The sequence below is a fragment of the Tenrec ecaudatus genome, chromosome 12 (assembly GCF_050624435.1).
Source record: "Tenrec ecaudatus isolate mTenEca1 chromosome 12, mTenEca1.hap1, whole genome shotgun sequence".
NCBI lineage: Eukaryota > Metazoa > Chordata > Mammalia > Afrosoricida > Tenrecidae > Tenrec > Tenrec ecaudatus.
Genome location: NC_134541.1, coordinates 100374815 through 100401748, shown reverse-complemented (window position 1 = coordinate 100401748; position 26934 = coordinate 100374815). Strand labels below are relative to the sequence as shown.

General features: G+C 51.6%; 1 protein-coding gene across 1 annotated transcript in view; it reads left to right on the top strand.

The window, feature by feature from the left end:
* Positions 1 to 26934, top strand: part of SNX29 (sorting nexin 29) — a 499345-nt gene that overhangs the window by 46336 nt on the left and 426075 nt on the right. Inside the window, exons 5-9 of the mRNA XM_075564274.1 lie at positions 10014 to 10194; positions 13960 to 14030; positions 15665 to 15880; positions 18516 to 18891; positions 24884 to 24984. Of these exons, the coding sequence (XP_075420389.1) occupies positions 10014 to 10194; positions 13960 to 14030; positions 15665 to 15880; positions 18516 to 18891; positions 24884 to 24984 (945 nt within the window). The remainder of the gene's footprint in view (positions 1 to 10013; positions 10195 to 13959; positions 14031 to 15664; positions 15881 to 18515; positions 18892 to 24883; positions 24985 to 26934) is intronic.

The window sequence follows — 26934 nt, the reverse complement described above, 5'->3', positions numbered from 1 at the left end:
CAGCATGCTTGGAAAGTGCTTCTAGAATTTCCCTTCCTGTTGCTTGCGGTGTTCCCACTGGAGCTGCGTACCTGGATCCCCAGGAGCATGAGAACCTGTTAGAAACAAGGGAATGGGCACTCAGCTAGCTTAGCCTTGGAGCCGCTGCCCCCACGGGCCTCCACCATCAGCCTTGGAGGTGCTGTCTAACTGCTTGCCTGATTAAAACCTTCTTCTAGAACAGATAAACCCCTCAGGACCAATACTGAGACTAGCGATACCAGGAGGGGAAGGGGAAGGTGGGGGCAGAAAGGGGGAACTGATCACAATAATCGACATATAACCTGTCCCCCCAGGGGGATGGACAACAGAAAAGTGGGTGAAGGGAGATAGCGTTTGGTGTAAGACATAAAAAAATTAATTTATAAATTATCAAGGATTCATGAGGGAGGGAAGGTGGGGGAGGGAGGGAAAAAATTAGGAGCTGACACCAGGGCTCAAGTCGAAAGAAAATGTTTTGAAAATGATGATGGCAACAAATCTGCTGGCATGATGGGTGGATGTATGGAGGTGTAAGAGCCCCCGATTAATGATTTTAAAAAAAATCCTCAGAGGGAGGGAGCATGGGGCTTTCAATGAAACATTGCCCAAGATCAGGTCGGTGGCTTCTTGAAAATGCCCAGCCTGAGTGACCTTCTCAGATGATGATGGAGGAATGGAATCTAAGATGAGGATTGGAGATGAATGAGCATGGCATGTACCCCTCCTTCCCAATGGCTGCTGGGTCCAGCTCACAGGCCAAGAACCAGAGCCCCAGGGTTGCAGTCCCCATGCGGTGACTTGTCACACGCGCCCCCTGGGGACATGCCCCTCCGCTTCCTCTTCTTCATGGGGCAAATAAAGGCTTTGGTGGCAATACCAACCTGCCTGGGCAGTGGGAGCGCGGCCGGTGATGGTGACACGCAGCGTTTCTCCAGGAGCCTCCCTAATTAGCTCGGTGGTGTAGAGGGCTGAACGCTGGGCTGTGAATGGAAGGTCAGCGGTTGGAACCCACCAGCTGCTCTGCAGAGGGCAAGGAGGCAGCCTTCTTCTGTAAGGGAGACAGCCTGGGAATGGGCAGTCCACTCTGGCCTACAGGGTTATTGTGAGCCAGAATCGACTTGAGAGCAGTGAGTTTATTTATTGGAGACGGAAATGGGCGCAAAAGAGTTAGTGGGTGGCTCTGGTTGGTTTTCTCCAAGAAACAAAAACAGAACAAAATGAGAAAAAAAACACACAACCAAATTCATTGCCATTGAGTCAATTTCAACTCATGGTGACTTTATAGGACAGATGAGAAGTCCCCTCATGAGTTTTCACGGCTGTAATTTTCTACAAGAGTAGAAAGCCTTATCTTTCTCCTACAGAACAGCTGGTGGCTTGGAACTGCTGACCTTGAGGTTAGCAGCCCAATGCATAGCCACTGTGCTACCAGGGCTCTTGTTCTACTTCCCACAACCAGTGGGTTGCAGAGCTGAGCATTCCAACCCAGGGCAAATGGAGACTCTTGGGTTCTGCGTCTTCTCAGCCACCGGCTCAGGCAGCAAGCGGGGTGCCCATTGCCATTCCTTTATAAACCACTCCAGCGCAGGTCGCTAAGCTGTTGGTGCCAGAGGAGAATGCATGATGGTGAACCAGCTCTTCACGGAGAGACATTAAAGTAGTGACACTGAGCAAAAGGATCCTGTGGAAAATAGCAATGCAGTAGAGTAGTGCATTCTGCCAGGGGCCCTGTTTGGAAACTGTTGCTTCTTAACGCTTTAAAGAAACATGGTAGTATTGGTGGATTTGTAGCTTTTCGGGACTGAGAGGTCTGTGACTCTGGGCCTGTGTTTGCATTCCTGTTGGTATTAGGTGGATGGGCTACTGGCTCAAGTGTCCAGGGGCAAGAGGGAGCGGTGGAGACTGTTCCCAGGAACACACTGGCCCTCCACAGAGTGTCAGTGGCTGTTGCTGCCCGTCATTGTTGCACACACACTACTATTGCTGGAACCAAAAGGGAAACTCTTCTTGTCTCTACACTTTGATACCTTGCTTGTTTGGGGTATGGGGACCATGGTTCAGGTTGTTGTTGTTGGGTACAGTTGAGAAGAACAAGAAAATTTGTCCTGAAAGAAGTATAGCCAGAATGCTTCTTAAGAAGTCACATCCTCTGGACATGTGATCAAGAGAGACGAGTCCCTGGAAAGGAAATCATGCTTGGTAAAGCAGAGAGGGTCATTGTGAAAATGGCAAACTCGTGATGAGACGGACGTACACAGTGGCTACAGTCACAGGCTCAAATGAAACTATTGTGAGGCTGGCGCAGGACGGGGCAGTGTTTGGTTATGCTGCACACGGGTCACAGTGAGTTGGAATCGCCTCCATAGCACCTAACAATAACAACATGATTTGTAGCAATACTTTTTGACTTAGCCTCATCCTATTTTTTTTTTTGTGTGTGTGCCTGGCTTCTTTCATTCAACAACAGTCTGTCCTTTGTCAGTAAGCCACTTATCTCCTTTGATGTGTTGTTTTAAAAATGATCCATTTACAATGCAAGAACACTTTGTTCTATTAAAATGGCATTCCATGATGCTCACCTTTCTGACACAATCACTGAAGACAAAGTGAGTGCATAAGAAAATGTGGTGAAGAAAGCTGATGGTGCCCGGCTATCAAAAGATTTATTATCTGGGGTTTTTAAAGGCTTGAAGGTAAACAAGCAGCTATCTAGCTCAGAAGCAACAAAGCCCACATGGAAGAAGCACACCAGCCTGTGTGATCACGAGGTGTCAAAGGGATGAGGTGTCAGGCATCAAAGAACAAAAAATAATATCATTGTGAATGAGGGGGAGTGCAGAGTGGAGACCCAAGACCCATCTGTAGTTAACTGGACATCACCTTACAGAAGGGTCGCAGGGAGGAGACCAGCCATTTAGGATGCAGTGTAGCAACAATGAAACATACAACTCCCCCCCACCAACCCCCCATACTATCATGATCCCAATTCTACCTTACGAATATGGCTAGACCAGAGGATGTACACTGGTACTGATAAGAACTGGAAACACAGGGAATCCAGGGCGGATGATCCCTCAGGACCAGTGGTGTGAGTGGCGATACTGGGAAAGTGGAGGGAGGGTGGGTTGGAAAGGGGGAACCGATTACAAGGATCTACATATAACCTCCTCCCTGGGGGATGGAAACAGAAAAGTGGGTGAAGTGAGAAGTCAGACAGTTCAGGATATGACAAAATAATAATTTATAAATTATCAAGGGTTCATAAGGAAGGGGGCAACGGGGAGGGAGGGGAAAAATGAGCTGATGCCAGGGGCTTAGGTGGAGAGCAAAGGTTTTCAGAATGATGAGGGCAGTGAATGTACATATGTGCTTTCCACAATTGTTGTATATATGGATTGTGATAAGAGTTGTATGAGCCTTAATAAAACATGTGGAAATGTAAAAAGTTAAAACCAGCCAAACTTATCTTGAAAAAGAGTAAAACTGAACTTAATGCTTACAAGAGACAAAGATTTTTTTCCATAAAAATAATTAAAGCAAGATGATATTGGCACAGCATATATGTAATCTATGATTTTTACACCTATTCTTATAGGCTATTAAGCAAAAATGGTGGGGTTTGCAATTGGCTGCAAACCTGAAGGTTGGTATTTCACACCCACCCTACAGAAAAAAAGACTCATTTTAACCTGTAAAGATTTTAAAAAAAAAAGACAATTAAACCAACAAAAAGATCCCCATGAGGCAGTTCTACATGGTAAGGCACGGGGTCACTATCATTCGGGTTAGATTACAACACCCCCCACCCCCGCCGAAGCTGGTCATTTTCTTCTCATATTTTTGCATCAAGGTTATTCTGGTCTCATGAAACAAGTATTTTTTCTTTTTATTTCCACATAAGTTTGTATGTAATTGCCATGTAAAAAGAGCATGGATAGTTATCACTGAGGGTAGAACTGGAGAGTGCTTTGTAGGAAGGCTCTGCGTTGTTGTCAGGTGCCATTGGAGTCTTTCTGACTCTGGGATCCTCTGCTCAAGGAAAGGAAACACTGCCTGGTCCTGGGCCATGTTCTCCATTACGGCTCTGTTGGAGTTCATTGCTGCACCTACGACACCAATCCATTTCACGGAGGGCACCCCGCTACTTTATCAAGCATGATGTCCTGCTTCAGGGTCTTGTCTCTTCTGAGAACATGTCCAAAGCAGGTGAGATGTAGCCTTGCCACCCTTGATTCTAAAGAGCATTCTGGCTGTACTTCTTTCAAGACAGTTGTTTGTTCCTCTGGTAGAGCACGGCACTTTCAATATTCTTCACCAGCAGCACCACTAAAATGCATCAGTTCTTACCAGGTCTTCCTTATTCACTGTTCTTGTTCACATGCATATGAGGTGATTGAAAATAGCATGGCTTAGGTCTTCATGCATACTTTATTCCTTAAACTTACATCTCTGCTTTGACTTACTTTAAAGAGATTGTTTGCGGCACTTGCCCAATGCCATATGCCATTTGGTTTCTTGACTCTTGCTTCCTTGGACATTGATTGCGGATCTCCGTAAAATGAAACCTTGACAACTTTCTTCTGATCTCTACAGAGGCCACCAAAGGTGAACCCTGCATTAGGACTCATTCTCCTGTGACACCCCAAGTTCAGATCTGTCTGTGTAGCTGCCCAGCTAGTGCCAAGCAGGTGGTACTGGTCCGACTTGCTCCGTCCTCTGTGGGGATTTCTGGACGCCGAGGCCAGCATTTGACTCAACCAGTGAAAACTCTATATCTTGCTTCATTGGGTCACCTAGGGCAACAATGCCATTTCTGTAGAAAATTATTTTTGGAGGAAGCGGCATGTGCCAGGCTCCCCAGGCCAACCTTTTGATAGTGAGGGGAAGTCCACTTCCTCCCTGCCAGTCTAGGGGGTGGGGGTGGGTTTCAGTTCCTCTGCTCCTCTGCTGTGCTCATGCACATGTAAATCAGCCACTTCTGGGAAGAGGCTTTTGAGGCATGACACTGAGGGTGTCGAGGTAAACCCATCCATTTCTGCCTATAGTTGGCCTGACCCAGTTTTGGGGTGACTGAGATTGGGGTGCATCTGCATCTGTCCCAACTGGACCATGGAAGCTCTCATTTGGCCTTTCCCTACTGGAATGGCTGCCAGCATGTGTGGCCAGGTCTGCTTTTTGCCTTGCTAAGATACAGCCTCCCTTTTTTCTTTGGCTGAACAGAGCCCCTGGCTGCACTTGGGGCTGTGGTCTGCCCTTCCTGGTAGTGGGTGTCAAGTGATGAAGCCAGGTGATGCTCTCTTTGCCATTTTCTCGATTCCCTTGTGGTTATCTGAAACCCCTGGACTAGCTAACCCAAGGCTGCCACAGAGCTGGCTGCATCCTTTCTTCTGCCTTCCTGCTCTGCTTGTGACTGCCATGCTCAGAGTCCCAACGGCCATCTGTGAGACCTGGCATGAAGGTCAAGAGAATTGGAGATTTGGGGCCTGTTGGTGCCTTTGAACCACCAGACTCATGAGTGAGGAAATACACCTTAGTGGGGTTTGTGTGGTGGGTTTCTTGTTGCTGATGCCTGGTTCCTTCTTTAGGGGCAGTGCCTTGGCCCTGCAGGGGCCTGCAGGCTGATTCGGGAGAACAGCCGCCATCCAGGGGCTTAGACCTGCAGGGATAGCAGCCCCTTCACCCTGGTATTTAGGGTTTGGGGTAATGGGTATCCTCGGGTGCACCTCTACCTCTTGCCTTTCTCTACCAGCTTCTCTCTGGTGGGCTCTTTCCCAGGTGGGCTTTCTCTACCTGATGGGAAAATGGTGCCTGGTTGCTTCAGGCTTCCATGGGCCTTAGAGTTCCTAGTTCTAGAGCAGGGGTCCTTAAACTATGGTTGTGGGCCGCATGCGTTCCGCAGGGGACATTTATCCAGCCCGCCAGGTATTTTTGCCCCGTTTTTTTAACTTCAAAATAAGATATGTGCAGTGTGCATAGAAATTTGCTCATATATTTTTTTAAACTATAGTCCGGCCCTCTAACGGTCTGAGGGACAGTGAACTGACCCCCTGTTTTAAAGGTTTGAGGACCCCTGTTCTAGAACAAGGCTCAGCTCTTCTTGTCAATGGCCGGATGGTAATGGTCCCAGGGCTTGGTGGGAATCGCTCAGCTCTGTGGGCAAGCAGCCACAAAGATATGAATGCTGGCGCAGCTGTGCCCTGGCAATGGCACTCTGGGAGGACTGCTACAGCCCAGAGCCAGGATGCCAGCGAGGCACTGGAAGCTCTTGATTTGGGCACAACATTTAAGAGAGGGCCCAGCAATCAAGGTAAAAAAAAAATGTTTGTGCAGTGTTGTAACAAATCAACATCCGTGATAGAAACAAACACACACACAGCGAGCAGAAGATCAGAATGCTAAAGACAGGACCCCAGAACGCTGAGGCCCAAGTAGGGCTTGTTGTGTAGACTCACCCAGCTGTGGCCAGGGACCAATGCACCTGGCTTGTCTGCCCACCTCTGTGCGATGGGGAAGCCAGGGTCGTCCTGGGGGTGGCTTCACAAGGGAATCAAATGGGCCATATTTCTCTCGGAAGGGGCGCTGTTAGCCGGAGGGGAGGGGTGGCTTCCTTAGTTCCAGGGCTGGCCAGTCAGGTGTGACACTGCTTTTCGTGCCATTTTCCACTGAGCAGCAGCTCGATGCTAGGCTCATGCTCGCAGTGATGGCAGCTCACGTTCGTTGTGTGGCTTGGAAGCACTCGGTACGTGTGCTCTCAGTTCCCACCTCCCCCTCCTGTAGCACACGGTTCTCCCTATTTTACAGGGAGGAAAAGGAAGAGACAAAGGGCAGAGTAAGTTGCCTACAGTCACACCAAGTCTGAAAACAAGAATTTGGACCGTTTTGGGCCCTCTTTTGGGTATCCTGGACTGGACAGGGAGAAAGAGGAGGTTTTCTACTCCCGTGAAGAGTTACAGGCTCGGAAACCCACAGGGACAGTTCTGCCCGGTCCTGTAGAGTTGCCATGAGTTGGATTTGACTCGGTGGCAGTAAGTTTGGCTTTTGGTGTCTAATAAGGAGTCCTGGTGGAGCTGTGGGATGAACACTGGACTGCTAACCACAAGGTCAACAATTCAAAACTACTTGCCACTTCTTAGGAGAAAGAGGAGGCTGTCTGCTTCCACGAAGATGGACAGTCTTGGAAACTCTATACAGGGTCCCTGTGATCGGCATCAACTCAATGGCAGGGTGTTTGGCTTGAGGTTTGGTCTCCAGAGTGTGCGTTCTTGGCGTCAGTAAAGGTTAAGGCCTGTTAGAAGCTCTGCCAGAGCACTGCAGTTTGCCTTTTCTAAAAGAGGCTGGATCTCTGGTAGCACAGTGGTTATATGTTGGGCTACTAACTACAAGCTTAGCGGTTCAAATCCACTCCTCAGGAGAAAGGTGGACTTTCTACTCCTAAGAGTTACAGTCTCAGAAGCTCACAAGGGCAGTTCTTTTCTGTCCTACAGGGTAGCTGTGAGTTGGTATGGACTTGATGGCAGGGAGTTTGGCTGGTTGGGTGGTTGGTTGAACAGAGGGTGGGGTGGGGCTTCCTTGCAGCATTCCCTTCTTGGCACTTGCTCTTTTTGGCAGTTGGCTCTCCAGTGTTCAGGGGACCAGAAGCCCTTGCTCATTTTGGAATTAGCCCCAGGTTTTAGAGCACAATCCCAAATTAAATTACGCACACTGCCTGATTAAGCGGTAGGTGAGCTGCCCTTGAAATAGACTGCATTTAATCTGGCGGCAGAAGCGGAGCTCCACTGGGGTGATTCTTAGCCTTGTCAGCACTGCCCTTACAGGCCTGGAAGAATTCTGTGGCAGTAAGCAATTTGGTAAATGGAAAGGTAAAAACACACGGTCAGGAGTTTCTTGGGGACTCCCGGTCAGAGGGAGGAGGCTGCGTCTTTCCAGAAAGATGGGCTGCAGCTGAGAGGAGACCTGACGGAGCCATAGGGGCCCTGGGTTTCAAAAGGTCACTCTATACCCCTTTGCTATTAGGAAAGACCTATGCTAGTAGCTGTGTTCCTTAACTGATGGAAGAGGATTTTTCATGTTTCTGGGGGGGAAAAAAAGGAGCGAGAAGCCAACTAGCATTCAGCGTGTCTGAGCCCTGGTGCGAGAAGCCAGCTAGCATTGAGCGTGTCTGAGGGCTGGCGTACACGCCGAGCAGCGAGAGTGGCATCGCCACGTTCCTTTCTCAGAAGCATCCTGGGACGCTGTGGATCAGTGTCTGGGATGTGTGTGTTATTTGAGATGATTTGATAGGAATGCTCACATTTCCCATCTAAATGAAAGATAATGACTTCTTTGCTTTGCATGATTTCAGCTTAGGAAAGGTTTTCCTGGGAACCTATCCAGGTGGTACATTCCAGAATAAACTACTGCTTGCTGTATACAAGTTTGCTCTGCTTTAGTCTTGTCAGAGTGCCTCCCCAACAAGATACCATCAAAACGTTGGCTCCCATTGGAGTCTTCTGGGCCAGTTAAATTCATGGTAGAGAGTTCAGCTTAGAACGTTATGGCACTTGTGTTTTGGAATTATCGAGAGATAATTTTTTGAAATTAAACTTATTGAACCATACAATTCAATAGTTCACCCACATGGAGAAGAGTTGTGCAGTCTTCACCCCAATCAATTTTGGAACATTTCCCTCCTTGTACCCACTGCTGTTTATTCTCTACCCCCTTCCCTCCCCCTTCTGTGCCCCCAGGTAATTGTTATTTCAGTCACTGTCTTCATCAATCCACCCATCCTTTTCTATACAGAAGAACTTGCAAGACAAGGACAAAGAACAACAGCAACCGAGGACACAGCAATAGCAATCATATAGAACAGAGAAGTGGGTGTCTTCCAGCTGTGGACCTTGAGGATCGCAGCCCAAAGCTTAACCTTCATGCCTACTTACATTCTGTCCGAGAAGCCATCAAATAAGTGTTCTCTAAGAGCTTTAAATTCGACAGGAAAAAAAGCTCATAAAAGAAGAAAAGAAAGCAACCAGTATTCAAAATAATCTATATGCACATAAAAATGACAGTCTATACGTCCGAGGGGACTTCAGAGAGTTCACGGAAAATAGAATTGAGAGGTCATGAACTATTTTCCTGAATGTTTGAAGCCCCTCATACATACATATTGTGATGTCATGGTTTCCCGTGTCTGCTGTGATGCACATACACTCTGTGATGTCATGGTTTCGCTGTGATATACACACACACTATAATGTCATGGTTTCCCGTGTGCTCTGATGTGATGTCATGGTTTCTGGTGTCTGCTGTGAAGTACATACACATTGTGATGTCATAATTTCGCTGTGAAGTACACACACACTGTGACGTCATGGTTTCTCGTGGCTGCTGTAACAAGCTGCCACTGAACAGAGGAGAAATGTCCATCATTTCTCCTCTCAGTTCTGGAGGCTCAAGTCCCAAGTCCATCTCTGGTCAAGCTGCTGGAAGGATGGGTTCTTTCTGGAGGCTTGTGGGCAAAATCCATCCCTTGCCACCCCCAGTTTCTGGTGGCAAACGGCTGGGGCCACATCATCCTCTGTGCTTCCCTGTCACCTGGCTCTTCCTCTTCTCTGTCAATCTCCCTCTGCCTTCCTTTGATAACGTCACTTGTGATGACTTGGGAGCCCCAGGCATAATCCAGGACACTCTTCCTGCTTCAGGACCCTTAATCACACCTGCCATATACAGTAACACAGACTGCAGGATTGGAGGTTGAGCACCTCAGGGGCATGGGTGTGGGTGGATAAGCATATACGTGCATGCATGTACGTACACATAGATACACTGGGAAAGAAAAAGACTAGAAGGAAACACGTGGTCAATGGTCATCTCTGGTTGACAGGCTTTGGAGTCTTCATTTTGAGCATCTTGTTCTGTCTCTTTGCCCCTTCCTGTGATAACATCTTCCAGTCCTCTGAAGCTGCCCCCAACCTGGCCCCAAGTGACCTGTGTGTCCCGTCTCTCTCCAGAGCCTGTGTTCTGGCTGTACGTGAAGGAGGTTCTGAACAAGCACGAGCTGCAGCGCTTCTACGCCCTGCGCCACATCGCCTCTGACGTGGGCCGGGGCCGCGCCTGGCTGCGCTGTGCTCTCAATGAGCACTCCCTGGAGCGCTACCTGCACATGCTCCTGGCCGACAGAGGCAGACTCAGGTACTGGGCTGGGCTGGACCGGGCCTGGGGGAGCCGCAGCAGGCTCAGGTACCCAGCTAGACTGGACAGGACTGCCCCAGGTGGACCTGCTATAGGTTCAGGTACTGGGCTGAGCTGGACTGCACAGGACCGGGCCCTGGGGGGAGCTGCAGCAGGCTTAGGTCCTGTGCTGGACTGGAGGTGCAGCAGGCTCAGGTACCCACTGGGCTGGGCCCCATGAAGGCCTCTGCTCCTCCACCCAGACCCAGCTAGTTCCCCTGACAGCTCTTATGTACTCAGCTGTGCTGTGGGATTAATTGGTGGGAGAATCAATGGAGAAATGCTTACCGAGGGCTCAGTGTGGCACCTGCATATAGCAAGCACTCAGTCAGGGTTACTGTGAAGGCTTAGAGTGGGGAGGCCTGCAGTCTCTTCCCTGGAAGTTGAGTTGGAGGCCCTTTCAAGTTCAGAGTCACTCCCTCTTTTAGTGTTTAGTGCCCAGGCTCCTGTTCTGGTTTTGCTTGTGTGCTGCCTTCTCTAGTCAGCTCCAACTTGACTTTTAAAAGAAGAAGAGGATTTCACTTGGGGAGAGGGGTCATTGGTTATACACAAACAAATCCCGAATGCATTTGTTAGACTTTCTTGCTCACAAGCCTGCAGTTTGCAGTGGTTGCAAGCCACCGAGAGGCACCTGGGAAGCCAGCCCTTGCTGTCTGCTGCCTGTGTGGAGTCTTTCTCATTTTGAACACGTGGATTTGCACTGGAATCCATGACAACTGACAGTAGCACCACAGGCCAGCTTCTGCTGCACTCACCAACAGCAGGGACAGTGTGTGCTCAGCCACGTTTATGGTTTCCTTGTGCTGCCTGCCTGTTAGGGTGAACCCACGGGTAGGGGACCTCAGTCTGGAAACTCGGCCGTCAGACTTACACATGTCTACTCTCCTTTCATGACAGCCCGGGTGGAGCTGACAAAGCACAGGCTCTGAAAGCTGCTGGCCACAATGAGCCTCCACATTTCATTGGGTTAAGCAAGTCCCATGACCATACCCCTGTGGCAGGGTACCCACGGTTGCTGAATTGGTTCTGAAGCATGCGGACCCTGTAGGACAGAGCAGAACTGCCCCACAGGGCTTCTCCAGCGGCCATCTCTGTTGAAGCTACCATTGTCTTTCTTCAACAGAGGACGTGGTTTCGACCAGGTTACCACTGACTTGGTAACCACTGACCAAGTTAGCAGCCAGTGCATCACCACTGTGCCACCAGGGCTCCTTGTTCAGCATGCTCTCAAACTCACACAACACTGCCATCGAGTCCAGTAGCCCTAGAGGACAGGGTGGAACTGCCCCGGGGAGTTTCTGAAACTAACTCTATAGGAGTAGAAAGCCTCATCTTTGTCCCTCGGAGCAGCTAATGGTTTTGAACTGCTGGCCTTGCAGTAGTAACCAGTATCCCACCAGTGTTCCTTGGTCAGCAGGGTGGGGAGGTATGTCCCCTACAGGTGTCACAGGATCTGAGCCTGTGATGGTTTAGTCAACCACCAAACCAAATGAAACTCCCTGTGATCGAGTCAGTGCTGATTCATAGTGACCCCTGTGGGTTTCTGAGACTGTAACTGTTTACAGGAGTAAAAGCCCACTCTTTCTCCCTCCGAGCTGCTGGTGGTTTTGAACTGCTGACCATGCAGATCGAAGCCCAGTGCGTAACCACTACACCATCAAAGCTCCATTATCAGTCGACCGCTTTGACCTCCAAGCCGTGAGATGCTGTATGTGTGGGGAAACCGGGCTGGCATCACCCATACTGTACTCACAGATGACCGTGTCCTTTCCCGCCATTTCCCCGACACTCGGGGCACACTCGCTCTGTCTCGGGCTCTGGTTGTTGTCCGTCTGCAGGAGCCCTGATGGCATAGTGGTTACTTGTTGGGGTTGTAATTGCAAGCCCAGCAGTTCAAAACTACTAGCCTCTCTGAGGGCGAGAGATGAATGAGGCTTTCTACTCCTGTAAAGAGTTGTAGTCTTGGAAACTCTGGGTCTCTGTGAGTTGGCATCGACTCTATGACAGGGGCTTGGTTTTTAGCTTGTTGTCCTTTTGGGACTGATGGCTGTGGCTTTGTACTCAATCTTGCCCAGGTCCCTTGAATAGCTCCTACCTCAGCAGTGCCTGGGTCCTCAGCGAAGTTTCCTTTAACCTAGTAAACTAAACTGCATTTCACTAGTGCAGGGGCAGATCAGTGATTTCATTAGCTCTCCAAACCAATTCATTCCAGGGAGGCCTCTTGCTGAGAATTCGCCTTTCCACCCCAGATCGAATGAATCAGGATCTACAGGCTTAACAAGGTCCCTGATGATGCGGAAGAATGATCAGATTATAAAATTATAATTATAAGATGCTAAGAACCACCCAGGGATCTTGTTAAAACCAGAGATATGCAAATTCTCAGCAGGGGCTGGCCCAGACTGAACCTGTGTGAAGCCTTGATTCCATCTCCTTGTCTGGCTTCAGTGTGCTGCTCTGTTACTTCTGCTGCCTGTGGGCATGTTACAGGAGCGCCTTAGGTACTTGGGCAGTGTGCCCTGAAAGTCTGGAACACAGCAGGCTTCTCCTGTTGCAGGTGTCCATCTTGTTGAGTCCCATGTCTTGGCTGCCGTGGTGCACTTGTGGGCCTGTGCTGGGAGGGGTGGGGATCCAGGAGACTGAGACCATCTAGACCACTGAGCAGCGGCCAGCTTCAGTTAAAGACACTCTTGGAGTTTTTGGGAAGGCTCTGAGTCTCAGTTTCAGTCTCAAAGCTGAATTTACCCATGGGCCATTAAAGTGAACCTGGCTGTTAATCAAATGAACCTACCTGGGCTGCTACTGATATACCTAACCAAAGTTGCAAGCCAGGTGCGACTCCCTGGAAAGCTGACCCAGATTTTCAAGAGGCCACCATTCTGAGACTCCAGGGCAGCGATGCCATTTGAACCTGTGGCGTGGGCTCCTACTGGCATTGCACTTTGGAATTTGGATGGAAACCTTGTGTTTCTTCTCTCCTGTAGTCAGCCACATCAGTGGCTGGTTTTCCCAGTCTGGCTAACCTTCCTCTCCGACTCTCCTTCCTTGGAATTGAGCTCAGACTTTGTGGATTTAGCATTCCATGACTTGGCAGGAAAGCCAAGGGGTAGAAGTTATTTGACATGACTGTCCAGCAGAGAGTCCGAGAAAGAGCTGAGGAATTGACCTCAGAGACCTGCTTTTGCAGCCAGATGGCCTTGGGCAGTCCCTTTAACCTCCCCTCTGCTGATTAGACTTGTGGGCATCCTTAGCCCTTTCCAGGCATATCTTGGGCTTCCTGCTCCACAGCCCAAGCAGGTGTTATAGGGGATGGAGCCAGGGACTGCTATTTATTCCTGAAGTGGCCTCTTCTTGAATAATCCAAAGCAGGAGCTCTCTGCTGGCCAACTGGGGTTCCCCGCCTGTCTATCTCCTGGAGACACTGGGAGAGTGGAACTCATACCTCTCTTTGCCCCTTCCACTTTGTAAACGCTTCATTTACATATCATGCCTATTTTGGGGCTTTCAACCTTGGGGCTCATGGGACTAGTGAGGAAGTGGCAGGTCAAAAGCGTCAAGCCCTTGTTGATAGCCAGTCAGCTCAACCCCAGAGACCACAGATAGAGCGAATCCACAGGGCCAGGGCCAGGGCCAGGCCTGGGTATCCTGGGAGCCACTGCGATTTCTGGCTGATCTGTGCAGAGACCCACTATTCAGAACATCCCCATCCTCTTTTTCCATTTGCAGCACTTTTTACGAAGACTGGTCTTTTGTGATGGATGAAGAGAGGTCCAGCATGCTCCCGACCATGGCGGCTGGTAAGGCTGGCTTAGCCCAGAGTGGTGGGCCCTGGGAAGCACAGTGAGCAGAAGAGTCAGGCTGTGAGCTGTCACTCCAGAGGTGCTTCCCTTTTCCCTGCCACTCGATGACTTTCGAGCCACTCGCACTGCCCCTCCATATGGCTCCGAGCTCTCTTTGTTACCTCGGTCTAGATGACCTGGGCTCAGAGCTTTTGGTTGTGGCTTTACAGGTGTCATATAAGAGCTGGGGTCTTGGAGGCAGGAGACCCACCCTGGACTCCTGGCTTTGCCCTTTACTGGCTGGGTGACCTTGGGCAGTTCAGCTAAGCAATCTCCTGTTCCCTGTCCTCCCCCATTAGGGGCACTCTGGGTCCTTAGTCACCTTTATCGGGCCTATGCCTGTTTCATCTGTGACACAGAACCGTGGGCGTGCTTGTGAACAGGAAGCCCTGGGGAATGGGCCTTGATGGGCCTTGCAGAGGCTTGTCATTGGACAAAGGGTGAGAGATGGGATCACCAGACGAGTGCGCCTCTCACCTCTCTCTCCGATGCTTTTTTGTCTTCCTGCCCCAGAATGTTTACGCGAAGTCCCGTAAATCATGTTAGTCCTGTCCATCCAAGAGCAAACCAGGCGTGACTGCTTGGAGGGAGCAGGTTTCTGCCTGCAGTGATGCTCATGGCTTAGGGAGCAGAGTGCTTTTGGTGGGCGGTTGTGTGTAATGCTTGCAGCCCTCTGAGAAAGGCGTCGCTTCCCCATATTATAGCCGAGCACACTGAAGCTTGAAGAGGCCGTGAGTCTCGACCGAGGTGGCTTAGTAGGGACGTGGTGGGTCTGGTAGCCCTCCCCGGCAGTCTGACCTGGAACCCAAGTCAGGCCTCCTCCTAGAGGTAGGGGTGTTCCTTCCCTTCTGGAAGATTTGACCTCTGGCCGTCAGTTTGTCAACTCCAGTTTTGTAGAGTTTTTTTTAAAGAAGTAATACCGTGTTTTTGGCAAAGGTATGCACAGCAGAGTAATTTTCGTCCAACAATCTCTCCACAACTTGCTCACGTCTGTCGCAGCCTGACCAGGGTGATGTTTGTCGGAGCAGGACTTTGGTGCCGTATGTCACAGCGTGGCTGCAGTGATGTCTGTCGCAGCGCGGGCGCAGTCGCGTTGTCACGCTTGTTGCAACGTGCGTGACTTCCTTCTGGTGCTTCCCTGCCCTGGTCCCTTCTTGTCTCTGGTTTACAGTCCCCGCTGGCCGTTCGGGCTCAGACAGGTGGTTTTCTTACCGAGCACAGACTTATGGTGATAGCCACTGTTTTTCCTGGAGCTGTCTTGTCCCATTGGGTCACCATGAGTTGGAACCAAGTGGGCAGTGCAGTCTTTAGCTTCCAGGTGACCGCAGCCTAGTTTGCACGCCAGGTTTGAAGAGGCTCTCAGCCATCGGTCTCAGGGAGTCTTCCAGGCTCCACCGGCCCAGTGGGTCTGGTCGGGAAGCTGATGGTCAGCGTGTGTACTGCGTGCCCTGTAGAACTCGGGCAGGCTTTTTGTGGAAGGTTCTGGGCCACGTGCGTGCTGCAGGCTCTGGCATGCTCGCCGCTCCAGTTTCAGGCTGGCGGTATGGTTGACCCAGCAGCAAGTACCTCACTCGGCCCCCTTTTTTGGGCAGGTCTGAACTCCATCCTCTTTGCAATTAACATCGACAACAAGGATTTAAACGGGCAGAGCAAGGTTGCCCCCACCGTCTCAGACCTGCTGAAGGAATCCACGCAGGGCATGAGCAGCCTCCTCAGGGAGATCACGGCGTCCTCTGCTGTGTCCATCCTCATCAAGGCCGACCAGGAGACCGACCCGCTGCCTGTCCTGTCCAGGAGCGTCAGTGCCGGTGAGTGAGAGCAGAGCCAGCAAAGGGCAGCAGGCTGTGCTGCGGTGGGCACATCTTGTCCTCTGGCCGCGGGACACTGCCCACTTCTTTTCCCTTTTCTTCTCGCCTCCTGGGAGCTTTATGGCCTGACTCACGGCTACTGAGTTGGCTTGGCTATACACGGAGTAGACTGTCCCATGGGATTTTCTGAGGCTGGTCTTTATGGAAGCAGGCAGCCAGGTTTTGCTCCCACAGAACTGCTGGCTGGGTTCAAACCACCAACCTCCAGGTTAGCAGCCAAACAAACATACAACTCTGTGCCACCAGGCCTCCGTAGGCTGAAGTTAAACCTAACCATCAAACTCCTTGGTGTCGAGTGAGTTCTTACTCGCAGTGACCTGCAGGACAGGAGGAGGGCAGCCCCGCTGGTGTCTGAGGTTGTCATTCCTCCAGGGAGCACACTGCGGCATCTGTCATCCGGAGAGAGGCTGGTGGGCTTGAACTGTTGGCCTTGCAGTTATCAGTCCAACGATTAAGGCACTGCACCACTAGACCCCGTTAAGGGCCTTGTCTAGCTATGGAAATGATAATGAAGTAGAGAAGCAAACAGCTCCCGGGGTTCAAATCCACCCAGAGAGAGTTGGGAAGAAAGGCCTGGCTGCCATGTTTCTTAGCCACTGAAAACCTTACGGTTTCACACAGGGGACATAGGGCCAGGTGGGATGGGATCTGTATTTATTCTTGGACTTTTGCGCTCACTCATCACACATGTCTGGAATTCATGCAGGCTATTGGCTGATTGGCACCATTGGTCTACCCAGGGCTCTGGCCTTCCAGTCAGTTGGACTGATCTCCTGGTGTGTGTGTGTGTGTGTGTGTGTGTGTGTGTGTGTGTGTGTGTGTGGTGTGGTGTGGTGTGGTGTGCGTCTCTCACAACAGCTTTCCAAGAGGCAGAACAGAGAAGTGGCAAGACCTCTACAGGCCCGTGCTCTAGAATTCACACACTGTTAATTCCAATACCGTCACCTATTGGTTCAAAGTAGGGCAGGTAGATTCAAGAGCAGAGAGAAATGGGTCCCATCTTGAGGTGGGAGGGGCAGCAAGGTCACATGGCTAAGGGGGCAACTTATGGGATGGGAGGAACTTGCATTTAAGGCATTGACTGAGCTAGAATTCTAACTTTCTATGTAGGAGATCCTGAAGCCCTGGTGGTGCAGTGGTTCCCCGTTGTGCTGCTAACTGCAAAGTCAGCAGTTCAAAACCACCAGCTGCTCCTCAGGAGAAGGACTAGGCTTTCTACTCATGTGAAGAGCCACAGTCTCAGAATTGTACAGGGGGCAGTTCCACCCTGTCCATTAGGGTTGCTATGAATCGCCATCAACTCCATGGCAGTGAGTTCTTGGTTTATGTAGGAGACCCAGGTTCAATTCCTAGCCAAGATATCTCAAGTTTCCAACTGTCAGTGTCGGTTTGCACTGTGCTGGGAGATACCACACAGGTTTCTGAACAGTGTCGCTTCCAGCCTAAGACAGATTAGGATGAAGTGAAATAACTCCATGGCTTCCAACGTTCTGATCCCATCAGCCGTGGGTTGTCATATGCCAGGCTCCAACTTGAGGACAGCTAATGAACATGCACTTGGACCGCCACCTCCCAGACCAGCTTCCCTTGTCTCATCTACAGCCATGAGAGAGTTTTCCCAAGTGGGACAATGAAAATCCCCTCAGAAATCACTTGGATCAAAGTGACTGCTCCAAAGGAGTCCCGTGGGCCAGTTTTTTTGTTGTTGGAGGTGTGGAGGACGCAGGCACCCTTCCGCAGTGTCTGCCTGCGCGGCGTAGTGGCCTGGACTGCATGGTGAAGGGAGGCCCTTCTCACCATCCTTTCGGGGCTCTTCCTCCCCAGCCTCACGGCCCACAAACAGCTTCAGCTCATCTTCCAAGTCGCTGTTGTCAGTTGGATCTGTTCTCAGTGGTGTTTTTTAAAAAATTGTTTTATTAGGGGCTCATACAACTCTTATCATAATCCATACATACGTCAGTTGTGTAAAGCACATCTGTACATTCATTGCCCCAGGAGTGTGTTTTAAGAGAGTACAGAGCTTAAGGCCGACATCCTTATCTGGTTAAGACCACCTATTTGTTATGTGGTTTAGGATGTTCTCAGGAACTATTTAAGGTTTAAAGATAATCTCAGGGCAATAGTTTAAGGATTCATCCACTCTCCGTGGCTCCAGAAAGTCGAGAATCCATGAGAATTTGAAATTCTGCCCTGCAGAATTTGCTTATGATTCTTCTGGAATCTTTGATTCAAAAGTTCAGCAGTGGGAACTGGGCACCATCCAGTCTTTCGGTTTCGTGGCAAAGGAGACGGTTGTCCACGGAAGCAATTAGCCACACCTTTCAAAGGAATCAGCCCCAGGGATGCCTTGTGCCATATGTTTGCAAAAAGAATCGGAACCAGAGGTCCACAGCCATTTTGTCATTCTCCTACAGGCAAGTTCTTTTCTGGAATAAAAAATAAAACACCCTTAATTTATTGTCCAGCTTATTTCTTAGTCGACTCAGAAGGACTTTCCTACAATCTAGAGCTAATATGGTACACTCGTCCCTTCATTTTGTGTTTCTGTGTTTGTACCACTCTTTTCTTTTGCCAGATGCCAAATGTAGAAAGGAGCGGAAGAAGAAAAAGAAGGTGACCAACATTATCTCCTTCGATGACGAGGAAGATGAGCAGAGCTCTAGCGATGTGTTCCGGAAGCTCCCCGGAGCAGGGGAGAGCTCGGAGGAGAACTCTGACCGCTCCTCAGTTCATATCCTGTCGGCCTTCGAGAGCCCCTTTGGGCCAAACTCCAATGGAAGCCAGAGCAGCAACTCGTGGAAAGTGGACTCGGTGTCTCTGAACGGGGAGTGTGGGCATCAGAGGCTTGACGTGAAGAGCATCGACGATGAAGATGTGGACGACAATGAGGATGAGCTGTATGGGGACTCGCCCGGGACGAAGGGCGTGGGCCCCTCGGAGTCGCCTGAGAAGTGAGTTCCCTCCCCTTGCACCCTCCGCAGCCTGTGTCCCATGAGCTGTTTCCTCTCTCTGCAGTTTTGCAAAGTTAAGATCTGTGTAGGGCATTGTCATTTCCAACTCTCTCCAGTTAGGAGGAGAAAGTGCTAACTTGGTGTTAGCTAAGTAAGAGGTGCGGAAAAGCGAACGCGGGCAATTCCCTGGGCTACAAATGTCCGGCAGACTGACAACTCTGGCTTGCCCTTCACTGGTGTGTGAACTTGCCCTCGATCTGAGAAGATTGAACCAGCTTTTACCAGCGGCAAATCTTTCATCACGGCCACATTCACTTGCTGCCCACCGTGTTTGACCTGTTCTTGCATTTGCCCGAAGGCTAAGTAAGAACCTGCTTTGACTCACCTCCACGGTATTTAAATCACAGTTAAGAATGGTTCTCCGTTCCTGTTATTAAATCCCCATCAGTCAGCATCACAGTTAGGAATATGAAGGTCAGGGATGCAAACTTCTGGAGCCTGTGGTGCCTTAAGCGACGACGTAGCCAAGTTACTGGTAGTAGGACTAAACGTTACTACAACACTAGTGGCTGGCCCTCCTGTGTCTAACTCAGGTGCCAGCACCTATGTCCAGGGCCTGGCAGGGTGTCCCAGACTGACCACCGGCCCCATAGAGTGGATGCTGCTCCCTGCCCAGTCTCCGGTGAGGCCCTGCCATGGTGGGGAAGTAGCTCGTGGCCTGGTAGAGGGGAGCTCTCAGGCTATCTGAACTCCCAGAGCTGGACTTCACTCTGCCTTTCCGGTTAATGCTTTGAGGAACACCAGCCCCCACGCCCCCATGTGGCCATCTACCACAGCAAGTGCAGGCACATGACAGTGCTTACGCCACAGACAGACAGACATCCCCACCCCGCCGCCCCTAGTCTCGGAAGTGACCCACCTTTCTCCCGGCCTTGCTGTGTGAATGGCGGGTTGAGATGCAAGAACCCAGACAGTGACAGAGAAACCTCCAAACCTAAACATACTGCACGGAGTCCATTCTGACTCGTAGTGACCCTGTTGAGACAGTGTTCCTGAGGCGGAAGTCTTCATGGGAGCAGGTGGATGCACCTTTCTCCTTCCAATGTGGCCAGCAGTCTGGCGCCACCTCCCAGTCCCACCAGGGCTCCTCGGGAGATGGAAGGCGCGTGTCTCGTCACCTTTGCAGTTGCTGCTGTGGGACCGAGCAGACCGGCTGCCCCACAGGCTTTCCTCGCTGCAGGTCTTTCCAAGAGGAGCTCTCGAGGGGCCTGTGGTGGGCTGCCATCTTTTGGGGTGACAGCTGAGCGCTTAAGCATTGCACCACCAAGGCGCCCACAAAACATATGCTGTCGACTGTCCCCTGCATTTGAGCTGTGACTGCTTCCCAGTTGGTACCCAGTCAGATCCCTGGGAGTTAGTTCCCATGTGTAGGGTGTTAACTTGGCCGGTAGGTTTGGGTGTGTTTGCCTTGTGCTGTGATCCTTGCTGAAGTGAGCATCTTCGTGCGTCTCACCCCTTTTTTCCTCTCACCCCCAAATCGTTTGTTAGGGTAGTCGGATGTTTTGGGACTCAACACCAGGTCTGGTTCTGAGGGGAATTCTGGCCTTCCATGAGGGGACCCAGGCCAGGGTCTGGCCAGTGCAGCTCGCGTGTGTGTAGCTGTCACTCATTTGACAGTGGAGGCTGGCTTGTTGCTGGGATGCTGAACATACCCTAGTTTCAGTAGGGCTTCCTGACAAAGAGTGAGAAGGAAGACAGGCCTGGCAACCGGTTTCTGAAAAGCAGCCAGTACAAACCCCGTGGTTCACACTGGCCTGATCCACCCTGATCCTGGGCATGGTCGGATCAGGCAACTGTCTGTCTCATTGTGCATGGGGTTCCTTGAGTTGGGAGCTGACTGTTGGCAGTTAACAACAACCACAATACCAACAGCGCCTCAGTCTGTGACCTGCCTTTTGGTCCTTCATTTGGGCCTTGCAGGAGTATGTGCCAGTGAGCATTGAATCACTACACAGGTTCTTTGCTCTCCCTCCTGCCCACTAGGTGCCCAGAGGGGAGGCTGAGGGAGAGGCCGGCAGAGGAGCCAGGGTAGCTGCAGGCATTGTGATGTGTAAAAGCACAAGGCGTTGCAGGCTGACCCTGTGCCAGGGGCTTGGATCCTCCCAGCCACTGGGCCTCCCGCCCACCAAGAACTGCCTGTCCTGGGCAGAGAGGGCCTCCACTGTGCCTTCTGCCAGACATCCAGGGCAAGAGCTGAGGCATGATGGGGTGGCCTGCTGAGTAATGCTTTCCTTGTGACCCGAAGCTCGGGTTTATGGGCAGGGCCTGCAGTTATAGCCCAGCTGGGCTGGGCAGTGGGGTGGCCAGGGAGGAGCTGCATCCCAGGAACAGTGCTGGCCTGCGCGGGAGGTGGGAAGCTCTTGTTTCAGCCACACTGTAGTCTTTCTTGTGTTCTGTTGGCGCAGAGTGGAGCCTCTCTCCAAAGGGAACATACGACCTTGTAGCCAGGCTGCTCCCTCCGCTCTGTAAGCTCTCTGACCTGAGGGAGGTGGGGTGGCAACCTCACTAAAGATGGGAGAATGGGAAGGTATTGAACGGCACCAGGATTTAAGCAAGTGCCCAGTGGAAGAGTCAAATCTGCCCAGATTTGAAAGGAGAACCTCACAGAAGACAAGCCCTACAGTTGGCGGCCAGCAGAGGGGGTGGCACTGGGGCTGGCCGACTCCCGAGTATAAATAAAACCCAAGCTTGGGGCTGGCGAGTTGATTCTGACCCGGGGGTGTCCAAGTGGAACTCAGCACCACAGGGTTCTTGTGGTTTTCCCCGAGGCACCGCTGGCTGGACTCGAACCACCAGCTCTTCAGGTGGCAGCAGAGGACACTGACCGTTTGCACTCAGGGTCTACCATTCACAGGCTCTTGCTCTTTGTTGACAGGTAGTACTCTTGTTCCCAGTGTGTCCTGAGTGGGCAGGATAGCTTCAGGTACATAGTAGGTGCTTCATACAAGTGCTGAAGCATGAGGGATGTAGGACAGCTGTCAGGAGTTCTCTTCCTTCCTGCCTGCCTGCCTGCCTGCCTGCCTTCCCTCCCTCCCCTCCCGCCCGCCCGCCTTCCCTCCCTCCCTCCCTCCTTCCCTCCCTCCCTCCCTCCCTCCTTCCTTCCTTCCCTCCCTCCCTCCCTCCCTCCCTCCCTCCCTCCCTCCCTCCTTCCTTCCTTCCTTCCTTCCTGCCTGCCTGCCTGCCTGCCTGCCTGCCTGCCTGCCTGCCTGCTTGCCTGCCTTTCTTCGCACATGCTTCCTTGTTTCCTCCCTCATCCTGTCTGGCATCTGGCATACGGTCAGAGCCTGTTTCTCCCACTTGGCCGCGTGCCTCCTGATGGACAGGAGTGCAGCCTCTGGGGCTGAGCTCCCGGTTTCTGGAGGGACACCTCCATGTGCTGCCGAAGGGGCCGGCTTCGCAGCAGACTGTTTGGTCGCTGCAACCTTGGGAATATCTAAGTTCACAGACAGGACAGTTAACATTTATTCAGTCGTAGAAAGACATTCTGGTAAATTCACCTTGGGTGAAAAAGCAGAATAAAATTGTACTCTTAATTTCCTGCTTAAAATAAGAGTCGTATGAGCCCCAATAAAATGATTTATAGATTAAAACAATGTCCTGTTTAAAATAAAAACTTTTTATAAAGTATGCATAGAAAGAAGAAACTAAGGGCCCAGTTGTATTTGAGATAATGTGTGTTTCCCACTTTCCTCTTTTTCTTGGGGTCGTGGTGTATTTTCTCGTTTGTTACTTCTCTAATGCGAAGCTACACTGTCCCTGCATTTCGACGGCCGCAGTGGCACTGTGTCCTGAGTCGGACTCTGCCTGCGCGAGGAGAGTCACTGCTGCCTGCCACCTGTCTTCCGGACTGTGGCACCTTCAGTCCTCTCTCCCTCCCTCCTCTCTTCATCACTGACTATTTATAATGATGATCTGGGTTGGTCGTCTGTATCAGCCAAGTTTTAGAGTTGTTCTATGAACTTTAAAGTACTTATTGGTATTCCCGAGTGGTTGCTAAGGGCCCAGAGGCTACTACTGTACTGGGGGAGCACTCCTGAAGATAAGACTGTCCTTATAAAACACCAGGCATGGTGTCTGGCTCTTTGTCGACGGTTGACAACCTACCAGGCCTTGTGCTCTGGGTTCATCTTTGAGCCGACCACCTTATTTTAAAAAATCATTTTATTGGAGGCTCATACAACTCTTTTCACAATCCGTACATTCATCATTTGTGTCCATCACATTCGTACAAATGTTGCCGTCATCATTCTCAAAACACCTGCTTCCCACTTGAGCCCTTGGTATCAGCTCATTTTCCCCCTCCCTCCCCGCTTCCTCCTCCCCCTGAACTCTTTGATAATTTATAAATTATTATTATTTTATCATATTTTACACCATCCGACGTCTCCCTCACCCACTTGTCCACTCTCCATCCCCCAGGGAGGAGGTTATATGTAGACCTTGTCATCTGTTCCCCCTTTCTCCCTCACTTCCCTCCACCCTCCCGATAGCGCCACTCTCACCACTGGTCCTGAGGGGTTCATCTGTCCTGGATTCCCTGTATTTCCAGTTCCTATCTGTGCCAGTGTACATCCTCTGGTCCAGCTGGATATGTAAGGTAGAATTGGGATCATGATAGTGTGGGGCGGGGGGAGGAAGCATTTAAGAACTAGGGGAAAATTGTATATTTCATTGTTGCTACACTGCACTCTGACTGGCTCATCTCCTCCCCGCAGCCCTTCTGCAATGGGCTGTTCAATTTCCCCCAGATGGGCCCTGGGACCCCACTCTCTACTCCCCCTCATTCACAATGCTATGATTTTTTTTTTTTTTGGTCTTTGATGCCTGATACCTGTTCCCTTCAACACTTTGTCATCTCACAGGCTGGTGTGCTTCTTCCATGTGGACTTTGTTGTTTCTCAGTTAGATGGTCCCTTGTTTATCTTCCAGCCTATGGGACCCCAGATTCTATATATTTTAACAGCTGGGCACCATCAACTTTCTTCACCTCATTTGCCTATGCACCCACTTTGTCTTCAGTGTTCATGTCGGGGTAGGCTGGTGTGCTTCTTCCATGTGGGCTTTGTTGTTTCTTAGCTAGATGGCCGCCTGATTGTCTTCAAGTCTTTAAGACCCCAGATGCTATAGCATTTGATAGCCGGGCACCATCAGCTTTCTTCACCACTTTTGCTTGTGCACCCACTTTGTCCTCAGCGATCAAGTCAGACAGGCTGTTGTGCTTCTTCCATGTGGGTTTTGTTGTCTCTCAGCTAGATGGCTGCTTGTTTATCTTCAGGTCTTTAAGACTTCAGGTACTGTTTCTTTTGGTAGCTGGGTACCATCAGCTTTCTTCACCACATTTGCTTGTGCATCCATTGAGCACTTACTGGTATTCCTGAGTGGTTGCTAAGGGCCCAGAGGCTACCCTTTCTTGAAAGGGTTCCAGAAAGGATGTGACTGGGTTCTGAGGACCAGCGAGGGCAGATGACACTAGTAGTGCTTTGGAGCTGCCATTTTTACAGACCTTGGATCACATGGTCTTCCTTCCATTTGACCATGCTCACTGCCCCTCACCCTAGCCCCCAGTGCTCCCTGGCTTCACTTACTTTCACTGGCCCACCCCTCACTTCTTCCACAGTGGCCTGCCTCCTGGCCAGATCGGGGTCCCCTGTACCACTCACAGGCTACACACATTTCTCTGCCTGAGCAGTGCTTCACACATGTCTGTGGCCCTTGGTGGCAGGCAGGGTGCCTGGCACAGGGCAGGCCTAGCAGTAGGCAACAGAGGGAGAAAGACTGGATGCTTGGGTCTGAATCCTTTGCTGGCCCCCAGCCTGGGCTCTCTGCCCTCAGCCTCCTCACTGGTACCCCCCGGGAGGACTCCAGGGTGGGGCATTTGTTTTTAGCTTTCAGGCCCCTTCCCTGCTCACACAGCTGTGTTCTCCCCCCTCAGGCCTCTGCATGGGACCTCCAGCCTCTCCCCAGTGCACAGCTGGGCCCCGTTGCAGGTGCTGCATGGCGATGCAGATGTCCTCTTTCCCGTCAGCCTGCCAGGTGGGTGTGAAGGCCTCTCTCTGCTCCTCCGGTGGTGGTGGTGGTGGTGGTGGTGGTGGTGGTGGTGGTGGTGGTGGAGGTGGTGGTGGTGGTGGTGGAGGTGGTGGTGGTGGAGGTGGAGGTGGTGGAGGTGGTGGAGGTGGTGGTGGTGGTGGTGGTGGTGGAGGTGGAGGTGGAGGTGGAGGTGGTGGAGGTGGTGGTGGTAGTGGTGGTGGTGGAGGTGGAGGTGGAGGTGGAGGTGGTGGTGGTGGTGGTGGTGGTGGTGGTGGGTGGAGGTGGTGGTGGAGGTGGAGGTGGTGGTGGTGGTGATGGAGGTGGTGGTGGTGGTGGTGGTTGGCGGGGGTTTGTGTTACAAGGCAGCACGCAGCTCAAGGCAGGGCTGTAATAGAAGTGAAGGTTTTATTAATTCCTCTTCTCACTGAACCTCTGTCTGTTAGGGGCTTCCGCTGAGTGAGTGTGGGCATGTTCCAGGGAGCCCGTGCCTATTTCCCATGATGCACTGCCCTCGGCCCTGTCAGAGGTGCCCATAAGTAGTGCCCACTGTGTTTCCCTCTTGGGTGTGGTCACTGAGCTCCCTTCTGCAGAGGCCCTGGTACCCTGGGCAGCAGAGGGCTTGGGCAGGGGGTCATTGGGTAAAAGCTGCCTTGGTTTCCTGTAGCCCTTTCTGCACCATTCTGCACAGCTGAGCATGCCCGTGTGCAGTTTGCTATTACTTTCTTTAGCTAGCCCAGGCCCCAGGGGATGCGAATGAGACCCTCTGGCCCCATCCCTGCCCCCAGCAGTTCCAGGTAGAGAGTCGGTGCAGACTCAGAGTGACCCCGCAGGACAGGGCAGAACTCCCTGTGGGTTTCCTAGGTGGGAACTGCTTACGGGAGAAGCCCCTTTGTCTCCCTCAGAGAAGCTCGTGTTTCAAACTGCTGACCTGTGGGTCACACTGCCTGACTCCGCCAGGGCTCTGTTCCTGTGACCCACCTGACTGCGGAGGAGCTGCTGGCACTTAGTGTGGAGGGGCTGGCTGCTGCTCTGGCCAGATGGCAGGGGACAGAGAGTACTCATATTAGCCGGGGCAGGGAGTGAGTGGGGCACTGCCTGGCAGTCCCTGGAGAGTGGTGTGAGCCGGGCCAGTGTCATTGTCCCGCTGTGATGGTACTGAGCCACCTGGATCCACCATGGCCCCTGAGGAGGGGTGCAGTTTTTACAGCCCCTCCACTAGGAGTTGTGTGGAAGCTTCCGTGACTGAAGCGTGACAAGCCAGCTTGGGGTATGCTCAGCTGGGACTGGGGGCTGGGGGTCTGAAGAGCCGGGGGTTGGTTATAGGCTTGGAGTGCTGGCCCAGTTGACTCTCATGGCCCGATGCCTTGTTTCTGAGGGGGCATCTGTCCAAGGGGTTCTGCCCTTGGCCTGCCTTCCCGGTGCCTCCCCTGGGCAGCTCCGGCCAGATTCTGCATTCATTCCTCTCTCGAACCCCATTTTTTGCACCCCCTCACCCAGTTCGGACTCCAGCCCTCTTTAGCCACCTACTTTGGGAGGGCATACCTCCTGGTCATGTTGTCCCCAATGGTGTCCACACACACAGTGAATGCTGGTGAGGCAGCGGGTTTAAGTGGTTGGCCTTTAACGGAAGGCTCCTTCGTTCAAGGCCACCAGCCACTGAGCAGTAGAGAGACGAAGCTGGCTGCTTCTGTAAGTAAAGGTTTGCAGCCGTGGAAACCCTGTGGGGCAGGTCTATCCTGTTGGACAGCTCGTTGTGGGTCAGAAGGTGCTGGGTGGCAGTGGGCTTTGGTCCCCCACCCACAGGCTGGAGATTCCAGACATTGTTGACAGTCCTGCTGCCGCTCAGAAAGAGGAAGAGGGACAGGGTGGGTGAAACGGGAAGTGGTGCCCTCCGAGAGCGGGAGTGGGGTGGGTGGGCTCAGCGCAGTCTCGTGAAGGGAGGAAGCAGCACAGAAG